Source organism: Neolamprologus multifasciatus, chromosome 16 (assembly GCF_963576455.1).
Source record: "Neolamprologus multifasciatus chromosome 16, fNeoMul1.2, whole genome shotgun sequence".
Lineage (NCBI taxonomy): Eukaryota > Metazoa > Chordata > Actinopteri > Cichliformes > Cichlidae > Neolamprologus > Neolamprologus multifasciatus.
The window spans coordinates 17,268,554-17,282,522 of record NC_140454.1 but is presented as its reverse complement, the minus strand read 5'-3'; the positions used below and the strand labels follow the sequence as shown (position 1 = coordinate 17,282,522).

Sequence of the window (13,969 nt, the reverse complement as noted above, 5' to 3'; positions counted from 1 at the left end):
AACATGACTGGTTAAGCCAAACACACATTTATTAAATTTGAATTATAGCTTTAGACAGTTTAAATATGTCTATTTAAAACTAAATTTGGGATTTAAAACCGCTGAATTCTTTCATATACTATGTTAAACCTGAATTGTAAATAAATGTCTCCCGTCCAAAGTTTCCACACGTTTACCCAGTGAGCTAAACGAAATTCACGCTGATGCCAAGTGGAATGTGAGTAATGAGGAGTGCTTGGGTGCACAGAGCATTCATTTTCTGTATTGCAATGAGATCTTTACTTACATCTTCAAAGCAGGGCTTTCCCCTTTTTACAGTCATATAAAATGTAATAAGTCTGAATTAGTCAGGATACAGCAGGTTTCAAATGAATGCAAGTGTTGTCTTGCTTCCAGACAAAGTGATGTAACCCAGGGACATTTCAGATCTTTGCCACAGATTAGTGAACTCTGATGGCATCCCGTGTTACTGCTGGGACATTTTAAATAGCTGTGTTGTATTGCAGATGGCATTTGTTAAAGTCACGGACAGTTGTTTTGTGGTTCTTCAGGGATTACAGGATTGGGAGTGTAACACTGTGTCTACAGGGCATCTGATTTATATCAGATACTGTTTGTTGGCAAGGCAGCAGGTTTTACTATTATGCCTTCATTGGCCTTGAGCTGAGTGTCTTTAGATGTATATCGTGAAACATATACAAGGCATAAACTGTTCTCTAGTGGAGTACTCGCCATGTTCTGCCAAATCCTAGAAATGGTACCAAGTACAAAACGTATTAGTGTGTTTCCTGGTGTGTTGACCTGTCCTGTCAATCCTTTGTCATGTCGTAGCTCCCCAAGGCATTTTGAAAGGCTTTCAGACCACCTGACCTCCAATCAGGCCAATCACTGCAAGAATGTTGATAGATTGATGAGAGCTGCCACGGCTTTGATGAAGTCCTGACCATTCTGTCATGCCGCTGTTATTTATATAGTTCGGTCATATCATCTGAATGCAATTTCACACTACTATACTTTGTTAGGGCAATTTGTAAAAGCTGACTGCTTATTTATATTTCATGGCCAGCATCAGCTGGTTTGGAGAACCGATGTGTCCGATTGTGTTTTTTTTTAGAGTGGATTAAATGTTTCAGGTGGGAGAGGGCAGGAGAGAGGAGAGCCAACTGGGTTGTGGCATGAATCATTTTCTCATTACAGAAAGACCGTTCCCCTTCTGGTCTGTCATCTGGCATGTAGCCCTGCCTGTCCTCCTGCACCAGGAGGACAGGCAGGGCTACATCGGCCGACAGCAGTAGGCTGGGTTGCTGCACATACGGATAGGTTCAGCTTTACGCTGGACACACGCATATTAGTAGGAGTACTGGAATTCTAAGTGTGGACCGTGCAGCCAGAGTGAGCAGCATGTGTTTGTTAACCCTTGACCTGTACTCTCAGTCCTGCCGAACGCTGTCATAGAAATGACACGACACCTGTCATAACACCTCACGACAGATTGTTAATAGGGGACTAATTACTTTGCACAGTGCCATGCGTGTTCCCCTCCTCAGCTGTGGAGGTGAAAGGTATCTTGGGTTGTAATACTTTCCACCTGAAAAGTGCCTTGGACCAAGATTTGCCATATCCAAGAACTAGAAGTCCAGTTTGTTTCCATCTCTAAGTGTTAACAGATGTATTTAGAATCAACACCAACTCACAGTGTTGTTTCTATGTCTGCGTTGTTGCTATGTCTTCAGATCCATCTGCCCCTCCCAGCCCGAGCAGTCTGTGTGTCACCAACGTGACTCTGGGCGAGGAAGGCCTGGTGACAGTTCGTCTCAACTGGACATTGCCAGAGGAGCCCGATATCCCCATACATCACTACAAAGTGTTCTGGAGCTGGACCGTGCCCACCAAGTCCATGGTGCCATCCAAGAAGAAAAGGAGAAAGACCACCAATGGGGTAATCTTCTCACTCTGTCTGAGTGATGTGTTTTTTTTTCTTTCTTTCCTTTATCCGGTCTCTAAGACTACAAGGGCTCTTCCAAGATTATTTCAGCATCTTTTCTCCCAGTTTCGGTACAACTCTGCAAATATGCTTGGGCCCGCAGTGGGGGAAAAGATAAACATGGAATCGGAATGATATTTATTTATATGTGTAGGGAAGATCACTTATCCTCAGAGTGATACAATAAGTTCTTGATTGTTTTAATTCCTTACGCTGATGAAAGAACCTTTAAACACAGATTTAAGATTTGAGAGAAAGCACATTTAGTGTGATGGATAGCCTTGTTTAAAGCAATAAATCACAATTTCAAGGTGTGTGTATGTGCTTCTTATATCGATGTTTGTACATTTCATTTTCTGCTGCTCATTATTTGATTGTGTAATGTAGTTATTTTAAAAATCCGTTTTCTTACACACATTTTAGCTGTTAAATCCAGCTGCATTCAAAATTCTTAACTTATTACTTTCTTTTCAATCATTGCAAAGTATATTTAAGACATTCTTTAATAATGACATGAATAGCATATTTAGAGTGAATTGTGCTGATCCTCTTTATTAACGCCCTTGTTATTCTTTGGAGCAGTTTATTTTGCATGCTAGAACATTTTGCTCTCAGCTGTTTGTACCAGCCAGAAACAAGAGTTTCTTTGGCATCTTTTTTAGCGTAGACATTACACATAAATCACATGACCAAGATCACTGGCTGCTCTCAAAAATGGAATACTTGTTTGAGATTTTACACAATATTTCCATTAGCATCTGACCTGATATGGTATAGATGTGGCTCAGGAGGATGTCATTAAGAGACTCGGCCAAAAGATCTGCCTTCATTCAGAAAGTGGATGAAGGCAGGTCTGAGATAGTCCAGACCTGCCTTCATAGAGTCTTCTCCTGAATTAATTTTTGAAATGCATACCAGATGTGCCACAAAGGAGATTGAGGTGGTAGACACCGGACACCTATTGACACATGTACTACTGGTTTCCACTTTGGCACCTCAGGGCTTTGAAAGCAGCCTGCTGGCAGAGGAATGTCAAAACACCCATAGTCAATAACAAGAACTCATCAAGTTCATGCTGATGGAGGAATGCTAGAAGCCAAACACAGTGAAGAAGCCCTGGGAGGCTCTGATAACATGGCTCTGTCTTAAGGCTCTAAAGGCTATCTCCTCACCACCATCCCCTTTTTCAGCTCCACATGTGTTCTTAATAAGTAGGGCTTTCCCACAGGCCTGTGTTGTCTGGCATTGAGCTGGGCTGGAGCTGTGGCTGGTACAGTGACTTTAAATATAAGCTCATGTGACAGTGTGGTTACATACAAATGGCAAAAGCCAAGTGGTTTTTTTTTGTTGTTGTTACAGGCTCAAAACTGGGTAGATCTGGAGGGACTGGAACAAAACAGCAGTTACACTGTGGAGCTGCAGGCTGTCACATACTGGGGGCAGGTGCGTCTGAAGAGCTCCAAGGCCTCCCTTCACTTCAGCACCAGTCAGAATAATGACTCAGGTAAACATTATTATCCTATTCTTTACCCTTGCTAGAAGCGTGGCTTCGGGAATGACAGACAGAATGTCAGTCGGTCGATGAAATTCTGAACAGACATAAGTCACATCGTGAAAATCCAAATAACTGATTCTGCCTTGATTCTCGTGACTCTGTGATTCATTTTGGTGCCTGAATCCCTGTCAAATGTTATCAAGCATTTAATCTGCACCCAACTGATTTTTAAATGCTAAACAGCGCATTATTTTGCACATTTTAGCACGTAAAGGGGCGTTAACATTTAACTCAAACTACCAGTGTGCCTGAGCGTAGCCCCTCAGATCTGCTAGCATGATTGGCATAAATCATGAATTCATTTAAAGCACGTTTTTGAGATGGTCCTAAAGGAAGAGCAGCTAACAGAGAAAAATGGCTAAATTAAAAAAACCTGCTGTATATATTTAAAAAAAAATTGTAACAGGTTCACAATTATAGAATTGAAACAACAGAATTCTGCTAATGCACATTTTTCCAAGATTGCACCCAAAAACTACAACCCATGATAGAAGTATAGTTATCAATATGGAAATTTGCACGTGTGCATAAGAAGCAGTTGGTGCGGTGGTAGATATCAGATGGCTCATATGATGCATGAAATCATATGTGTAGTAATTGGCTTGTGGTGCATGGCATCATAATTGCTTACATAAAATATTTTTTACCCATAACTTTTGTAATAAATTTACACTGAAAAGAAAAAAGAATCTTACATTATTTGGGGGTCAGCACAGACAGTGAGCACTGTTACCTCTCAGCAAGAAAGTCCTGGGTTTGAATCCACCATCTGGATGGGGACCTTTCTGTGGGGAGTTTGTATGTTCTACCCATTTTTGTCTGGGTTTTCTCCCACAGTCCAGAGACATGTAATTAGTGGGGTTGGGTTAACTGGTGATTCTTAGTTGCCCATAGGTATGAAGGTGAGCTTGAATGGTTTTCTGTCTCTGTGTTGGCCCTGCGACAAGCTGGCAACCTGTCCAGAGTGTACCCTGCCTCTCACCTTATGCTAGTTGGGATAAACTTAAGCCTCCCTGCAACCCTGAATTGGATAAGCAGAAGAGGATGGAAGGGTGGAAGGATATTATTCTGATGCCTTCTGTTGAAAACAATGAAAACTGGAAAAACAAAACATGAAAGTTGCATTTTTGGAATTAAACTCCCGAGAGTCCAATATTAACCAGAAATTACAGGAGTGGAACTTTTACTTCCATTTACAACATGTTCGAATTGATTATATTTTAATCATAATCTTTATGTTTAGCCAAAGCTCCTTTGAAACTGACACAACTGAGGTTAGGCACTTACTGTTGATGCACAAACAGGGCCACCGCTACCTGAAATCAAAAGAAACTTGGATGAAGCTGCAGCTGTCTAATTGCTGAACCACATGGGATTTGAGAAAAAACATTCTAGCTGAATCCAGTTTTCTTTTTTGTTTGTTTGCTTTCCATGATAGCTGAATTTCCCTAATTTGAGATAAACAATCATCATGAGATTTGCAACAAAAAAAGCTGGAAAAGATAAGATACACTGACAGCACATCTGCAATCATTTGGAGTTCTTGAACTCTTGGGAAGCGCAGGCCAAGCCTCAAAGCTATCTGTGTGTGTGTGTGTGTGTGTGTGTGTGTGTGTATGAGTGTTTTTCTTTTTTTTTCAAATGTATACGAGGTTCTAAAATGAATTGAATTGCCAACCTGCTTCTTTGTGTACAAATCAAGTTACAGCACATTTGTGCATGAAGAACATGTTGTTCACTGCCATGATCTTACAAAGAAATAATAGTGTTTCTGTTACCATGCTGGACTGTTTTCTGCAACATAGTCACTTTCATGTCTTAGCTACAAACATTTCTCATTTCTCATCCCAGCAAAATCTGTGCTCAAGTCAAAGAAGGAGGAGATATCCGCTCTTGGTTCGACCCTGGCCAAACGCCCTTCTGGCCCTCTAGAAGTAGGCACGCCCTTTTACCAGGACGGCCAGCTGCAGGTCCGTGTCTACTGGAAGAAGAGAGGAGGTGAGCTCCCTACTGTAGTGATTTATGGCTTCGTTAGAATCTAATTAGCACCCCATCATGCCCATCAATCACTATGACTCATGTGTACCATAATAAAATGTTATGACTGATTCCCACTTACTCAAACAATCGAAATTTCCTTCTTTTTTTTTAATGAATGCGGTATCAGATGGTGTAAATGAAACAATGTGTCTTTGTGAGAGCTGTGTAATGTGAGTGCTCGGCAAAAACCGCACACGGACGGGTAAAGCAGAGCCACCGTTTAGTAAAGAACAATAAACACAGAGAGTCAGAGTTGTGCAATGGGATTTATTGACAGCTGTATTTAATAGATTCTTGCCTTCGCATTAGCGTTGAAGCGGTCGATTTTCTTTTTACGAGACTTGATGTCATAGAAAGCGGGCTTGGTGGTGGATTGAAGCACTAGAACAGGTTAAAAAAACCTATAGGAATGGCTGTCTCTGCGGCATTCACTCCCAAAAACTTTCTGTTAATACCAGAATGAAAATATGGAAACCTTGAAAGCGATGCTCTCAGGGTAACCTGTCAAGTCCCATTCACTGGTCTATGTTATGTTACTAATATATGTCATCGCCCAAGCCAAACTCCACATCTTGGAGTCAAGAATGCAAACCCTGGCTGAAGGAGAGGCCTGGTGAGACACCAACTGCTGAATCAGAACAAGGGGGGGAGGTTATGGAGTTGGCCCAGAGCTGTTAGCAAGGTTGGCCTGGTCTCAGAGAGCTGAGTGATGCTGACGGGATCAAGCATGCCTGGGGAATCACGGTGTTGCAGAGCAAAGAGCTAATCTCGGTCCAGTTTCTCTTTCTGTGTCTTGTTTCGTGGGTCCCCGTCCGCAGCGTGTGCATCACTGCCACTCATTAGTCTGAGTGATGACCCTGGCTTGGACTCTGACAACGGGCGCTCCACTACCGTAAACACACAGACATACGGATGGCCTCAGGAGGGCTGAAGAGTCTCTGGACATCTGGCTTGTGTGACAGAGAAAGCGACAGGTTAACTGAACCATGATTAAACTCTCATTCATTGTCTCTGTGATTCAAAACAGCCTAGCCTCTGGGTTGTGTCCAGCAGACGAAAGAGAACCATATTGTACACGAGCTCAGATAATATATCTGTCTGCTTAACACCCAGACAATAGACGGCAGATCAGCTGTGGTGGGACTTCAGAGGCTGGCTTCCAGTCATGATTTATCGAACGCTGCTGCGTTCTGTTCTCTACCTGATTTCCATGTCCTATTTCTTGTTTTACATACCACTGCCCTCCTTCAGTCAGACCGGGCTAGGCATATCTTGTTTATGTTCTTTCCCCGATTTCCCGGTTCCCTGCAATTCCTCTCTTCTGCTTCCAAAGAGCTCTGGGGCTTTAAGTGCCAGATCTGTGTCTAAGCCTTCAAAGGACCCCTTTTATCTGCAAACTACAACCCAGGCCCCTACTGAGGGGTGAACATAGCACAACTCAATTATTAATCAGAGAAGTATTTCATATATTCAAGGGACACTGCTGAATGAATAATAAATCCAGTAACATAAGATGAGGTAGATAAATATTGCTGATGAGGTTGTGCTGGGCTACTGTACAGTAATGAAGTGAATGTTGCTAAATGTCAGGAGCTGGGCCGTGTACAGCTGCTGTTTCGCAGAAGCAGGATTTGGACCACGATGAGCTTTTCAGCAGACAAAAGGGCAGATCTAGGAAGCTGGAAAGTTGTAATTGATAATTGCAAAGACAACAAATTGAGTTCACTCTTTTTCATGTTAGGAAAGAGATACTAATAGTATCTGATCCCAAACAAGGAAATCAGTAATTTCAGCCTGTCAGATTTGCTTCTGATGTCAGATAAAGTTTTGATGGCTGCAATGCAATCCTAAGTACAGTTGCTTAAATACTAATTTTTAATCCACTGGAATATGTCATGTCCACCACTGGGAGTAAATCGAGTGTTTCTCAAGCATGTGGTCAAAAAGTTCAAGAACTTAAAAAACATCAAAATCAGCCATGGTTGCATCTGAGCTACAGCCACTTAGTTACTCATGCTCTTACTGTGCTTGTGTGGGTTTCCTTTGGGTACCCTGGCTTCCTCTCACAGTTTAAAGACGTGCATGTTAGGTAATTGGTGATTTTTAAATTGGCCGTGGATATGAGGTAGATGAAGTGCTCAAAGTGGGCAGAATGACACACTGGATGAATATCTGCTTAAACGTGGCTTGTGCTCTGAAGCACTTTGAGTGGTCATTAAGCCAGAAAAGTGCTAAATAAATGGCAGTCCATACGTGCTGTAATAATACACCCATAGTTTTTTGTAATATTTTTTTTAACGCACAACTTCCCTTTCTTTTATATACACATCATAATTAAATTATATTAAAAAAAAATAACTGACTACTGAGTAATTTCTCTGTTACATTCTCTATTCTCCTCCTTTCTTTGTTTCAGACTCCTCTGTGAGTCGCTACCATGTCCAGTGGATGCCAGAGTACTGCAGCCACAACGAGACCCAAGGACCACAGAAGTCCGTCACGCAGGTCAGTCCCCAGAAGCTGTTAGACACCACTTCCAGCTGGGGCATGGTCAGAAGCTTTGTGTTAAGCAAAGCATGTGCCTAAGCCTTTGTTTGATGCTCAGGAAGAATAGCTCCACTAAGGAAAACAACTGCGCCGAGTGAATCAGGAGCCCTGTTGTGTTAGATTTGCACTAGGCAAACCAGTGGCTGTTGTTTTGAATATTATGAGTCAGTCGTGTGGTCACGCATGCGGTGTGTTGGCCAGTAACTTTTATTTACTTAAACAATGTTTCCCAGAATTTAGCAGCCCCAGCCGTGCGACTGTGTGGGGCTTTGTTTTAGGATGCAGTGTTGTCTGTGTTGGAGAGCTTGACACAGAGAGGGTTAACTGTTTGTGCTCAGGCTGATACGTGATGGCAGAGGCCTGGTAATCAACACATTCTTTAGAAACCAGCACCGTGGTTGCTAGGAAATACATTTCCATTTTCTATAGATCACCAGGAAGGGTTGCAGCCTTGTGCTTTTATGTGAGCACAGTGCCTCATTCACTTTTAATCAAAGCTGTTAAATATCAGTGAGTGAGTGAGTGTATGTATGTATGTATGTATGTATGTACATACATACATACACACACACCCTTTCCCAAAGGGTTGTCTATTAATGGAGGCCCTGTTCTATTACTGAAAGTCTAAATCCACTACTCACCGGGTTTTTTTTTTTTTTGTTTCACAGAGAGCTGAGAAAAGCTTTTCTCGTTCAGATCAATAGATGATTAAACTTAGAAATTAGTGTCAGTGTTACATGGCTCCAAAGAACCCATTAACGTGGATTTACAGGCCGTCTCAAATTAGGCATGAATTCGCTTTGATCGCTGCTTCTTGTTGAGGTTCTTGTGTTTATGCTGTGCCACATTTGGAAGCTATGAAAAAATCATTTCTATTACAGTTTGAATAGGAGAATAGTAGCCTAACCCCTACCATGTGAGAGTTCAAAGTAGTCCTCCAGTACGGTACGTGTTCCTGGGGCCTGAGTGGGAACGTGATCTGCACCGTGTATTTAATTATCTCCCAAGCTCCATGGGACCTGACCTGGGTGACATGTCAAAGTCATCAGAACTGAGTAATGTGTTTCTTTGCACAGGAGAACTACATCAACCTCCCAGGCCTGCTGTTCTCCTGCAAGTACAAAGTCACTGTTCACATGCTGAAGTCCAAGAGGCGCTCGAAGGACGAGAGCACCACTTTCCTCACCCCATCCTGCGCTACCATCCGGAGCAAGACTCACAAACACATCCCCTGCCCAGGAGAGGGAGGTGAGTAGTCTGCTGTTTGGGGGGATTTTAAAATCGACCCGCATTAGTGGAGACGATACAAAAACATTTGTTAGAATATCATTATTATTATCATGATGATGAAAAAAATCTCTATAGACTTAAAATATAGGTTTAACACTTTCAGGATAAATAGTTTCTCACATAACCTTTCTTACAAAACCAGAGTAGCTGTATTTCTTAATAATAACACCAACTTTGTCCTAACAGCTTCAGGGCTTCCGAAAGTTCTTGCTAAACCTGAGAACCTGACGGCTTCCTTCACGACCAACGAGGGAAACATCACTGGCAATTTCCACTGGCGCGTCTCTAGGCTGGCTCCCCATCAGCGAATCACAGGCTTCCAGGTCACTTGGGCTGAAATCACAACTGAAAGCCGGCAAAACAGCCTGCCCAACAGCATCATCTCCCAGTCCCAGATCCTGCCACCGGTAAGTCTGTTTTCACTGAAGCAGAATTGGAGTTTAGCTAAAGTTTTGAATGTTAATATGGTTTTTATGAAACCACAGGAGATCGTGTTGTGACAAGACTATTAGTGTATGCAACAGGAAAAGAAATTTATCTGTCAGATGTGACCGTGATTTGAGGATAATGCTGTTGTGGCTTCTTTGCATGAATCTTTTGATAAGCGGTAGTATGTAGACAGACACGGGGATAGATCTGAGGAAGTTTTTTGTCCTGCTGGAAGTTCTCCTCCTCTGCGTATTCATCTCCCTTCACGTCTGCCTCTTTCATCCTCCGTGAAAGCTCTGAAAAAGCTGCTCTTTGACATAATCTGTTCCATCAACAACACGTTCCGCCTATCTGCACCTCCCGGCCTCTAGAGCTTGTCTATAAATAAAACCACCCACCGCACACTTTATCAACCTGGCAGTGAAAAGAGAGACAGACAGCCTTATGAAAACAAAGTCTTTGTTTTTGTCTGTGACTTGTGCAAAAACAGCTACACTCCCCTCTTTTGCGGCCCATTCACATTAAAGTCCTGTCAGAATCAAAGGCGTGTTCTGTTGCATTTCATCTGATTGCATGTCGTCTCCTGCTCCCCTCCTTCGTTTTGCAGGATCATAACTTGCTTGTAGTGTCCAACCTGCGGCCGTCCACCTACTACAGACTGGAGGTGCAGGTTATAACAACTGGAGGAGAAGGTCCTGCCACAGTTAAGACCTTTCAGACCCCGAACATACTGCCTGTCATACAACATCGTAAGTAGCAAGTCACTGTCAGCTTCCATAATTTATGAGCTGCACCTCAATTTGCTCAGTTGAAATGATAATGCCAGTGATTCAACATTTGAAATTCATATCGAGACTCTTTTGTTTGGTGTCTGTTACTGTTCAGTCCTAATAGCATACTGAACAGTAGATCTTCTATTTGTAGCTGCTTAAACCATGGCGCTAAACAGTTATGTTTTGTCTTTGCAGTAAATATATGACTATATATGGTATTAATGCCTAATAAAATGTAAGAACATTTTTCTTGTGAAGTAATGAATCTACCTATTTTCCTCTGCTGGTTGTGTAAATCAGCATGTTTTTGCTGTTACTGAAAGTAAAATGTAAATGTTAAGGTGTTGTGTCAACAGTGGCGTTGTCATAGCTACATGAAAAGCAATGTAGGTGTAATATACACATATACACATCTCATTATTAGGGCTGTTACAATATCAGGTTTTCCCATCATAAATGCTATGGCCACAAGAGTTTAAGATAATAGTATTATTGAAAAGTCACATTAATCTTCAACTTTTGTTTTTTATTGTAGGAATGCCACTATATCAGAAATGTAGTAGTCAGTACCAATATAAGTAAAACTACATGATTCTCAATAATCGGCTTCAATGCCAGAACAAAATTATCAATCAGTCAAATCAATTATATAAAAAAGAGCATTTACCGAATCTTTGTTAAAATTAAGTAAACAACACAATGTTAAACTTTACATATAGGGACGTGCCAGCGCAAATCCCTGTCCTTCTTACGGCATGTGCAAGATCAGCCTTTTATGCACCTTCAATAAACCACAAAGCAGCCAGCAGAGTTACAACCCTCAAAGCAATTCAGAGAGGCACCAAGCCTCAGTGCTCGTCTCGGAAAATCAAGGTGGCTAAAGGCTGACCTGCCTAAACATAAAAAAAAAATTAGAAACTATAGGTGATTAGCAACTGTAATATTACTGAACAGTAATCACATTACATATGTTGCAATAGGGCAAGCTGTAGTTAAACACCAGGTTTCATACAAGTGGCAAAAAGAAGCACATTGCTACTCCCTGAAAAAACAATTCAAAGTGATTCAATCTGAAGTCGTATCTGACAGTTCTTTGAATCTGTGTGTTTTTTGAAGGACCACGGCTGCGGCAGCACCACTCTCATCACCAGAAGCCGTCGGTAGAGAGACACTGAGTTTGAAGTCGAGGCAAACCCAGTAGGAAGAAGTACCAGTGGCTCTCTGCTCCTGTCTGTCAAAGAAGGAATGTGTGGAACCAAACAGAAACACAGCGCACCAGACCATGAACTGACCCCCCCTTCTTGTGAAATATGGGTCTATCTCCTCCAGGCTCCACAACACGTCAGCTATTCCTTCATAGCCCCTCTCTCTTGACTTCCAAGTAACCGGAAGGGGTTTATCTATAGAGTGAAATTTATATTTTGAAGTCTCATAATCCGCGTTGGTTAGTACACAGCTCCCCAACTTATCCCATAAGGAGTTCATGTAATAAGTAAAACTAGATCCAGGAACCCCAGAATTGGTGATGAAGCAGTCATTGTAGACAACAATGACTGATTTAGATTTGGCTATTACACGGTTGAAATAAACAAAATAATTTGGGAACATGTTTGAAGATGATGGAATATTCGATAGGAAATGCAATAAATGTAAAACAATTAATGAAGAAAGAAAAGTAGAAATTAAAGTATTTATTTTGTGTTACCAGTTAAAGAGGCTCTTTGGCACACAGTCAGTACTGATGGTCAATGTAACTAAAGTCATCGTTGTCTAACCCAGAATATTTCGCGTAGTATGTTGCATGTAGTACATTTGATTTTAGAACTGTAAATGATTTACTTGCTTCAAATTGAAAGCTTGTAATGGTTTTGCATGACAGCCGTTAGCATTCTGTTGGCATGAAATGTCTGTGTTACCTCTTTTTAATATGTTAGCAATATTTCATTAACAGATTAACAAAGAATTATATTGGAAGTAATATGTAATGTTTATTAATGAAATTATAACTTGTGTGGAAATGATGAATTGTACATGTTCTTGGCTGTAGAAATATTTGTCGTGACAGTCAGTGAATGTCTATATTTATTTATGTGTGTATTACAAAGTTTGGTTTGGATGTGTGTGAATGTGTATGTTTTGTGTGTTTTAGCCTCATTTTTCTTTTCTTTTTTTTTTTGGGAACTGGCAAAAAAAAAAGAAAAATCTTGTAAAGACATTTTGTAAAAATGGAAATGTAAATACGGTCTTATGTTACATGTTATTTTTCCATGGTAGAAACTGTACAAACTGCTAAGTAATAAAATAATCCTTAACCTGTGCCCTCTCGGCTGTTTGCTTTAATTGAAGCTGCTAAGAGAAGTAAATAGACCTGCTTCCCCTTCCAATACTCGAGTATTTGGCAATTACTGTTGCTTATTTTGGCTGTAAACTCCATCGTGGCAGGCTCTGTGTACAACATATTCACTGATCGGTCCAGGAGCCTGAGACACGTGCTCTCTAAGTCTAAATAAACAGGTCATCTAGCTCAGCAGCTCAGCCTGAGTGAATTTGCCATTGCCGAGGTTGATCAACATAATACGCTGCTTCTCTGAGCTCGTGTGTTTGAAAAGCGTTAAACGCCTCTTCTGCTCAGCAGCCTTTCACCGTCATAAAATGAGAAGTGGGAATGTTTACAAGAAATTAAAGCGTGCGACACAGTTGAGCCTAATGTACTGTACACGCATGGAGGGTGTGATTTCTGAGTGCGTGTGAAAACCTCATGCTGAGTTATTTGTATATGTTGGATGAAAGCCTTGTGAGTGAATTTTCGATAATCCTAAATGCAGTGCATGCTAAACGGTGTTTAATAGTTAAAGTGTGTAGAAGTACTTTAAGTTAAAAAAAATGCATTTTATCATATTTTTCCAGGCCTGGAGGCATGCATTGTATTCTACTCAAATTAGTCTCAGTGATTTCTCACTTTTTAAACTTACAATGAGCCATTATTGCATTAAGTGCATCTTCACTAGATGGTGGTTCAGTCTCCTTAATGTCCTTTTCACAGAGACTCAAAACATTCAAACCACAGGATGTGTTTGACATGTAAAATGTGATTGTTTGGAAAAGGGCAACTTCTCATCAGTTATATTGTTCCCATTATAAAAATCAGAGACTAAAAAAAACCAACCCCCAGAAATGTGTACAAAAAATAAAATGCAGGCTAATCATGTTCTGTTATTATATTTCTGAAACTCATACAATCTGTTGGAGGGGCAGAGACAGGGTGCACGCTAGACAGTTACAGAGCTAACAGAAAGAGACAGACAGACATTTACAGCTACAGCCAATCCAGAAACACCAATCAACCTAAAC

General features: G+C 41.1%; 1 protein-coding gene across 1 annotated transcript in view; it reads left to right on the top strand.

The window, feature by feature from the left end:
• anos1 (anosmin 1) overlaps positions 1-12,935 on the top strand; it is a 40,503-nt gene extending 27,568 nt beyond the window's left edge. The window contains exons 7-14 of the mRNA XM_085135812.1: positions 1,734-1,939; positions 3,344-3,488; positions 5,391-5,537; positions 7,996-8,084; positions 9,203-9,374; positions 9,603-9,823; positions 10,453-10,594; positions 11,735-12,935. Of these exons, the coding sequence (XP_084991938.1) occupies positions 1,734-1,939; positions 3,344-3,488; positions 5,391-5,537; positions 7,996-8,084; positions 9,203-9,374; positions 9,603-9,823; positions 10,453-10,594; positions 11,735-11,793 (1,181 nt within the window). The 3' untranslated portion in view covers positions 11,794-12,935. The remainder of the gene's footprint in view (positions 1-1,733; positions 1,940-3,343; positions 3,489-5,390; positions 5,538-7,995; positions 8,085-9,202; positions 9,375-9,602; positions 9,824-10,452; positions 10,595-11,734) is intronic.
• Positions 12,936-13,969: the final 1,034 nt, after the last annotated feature.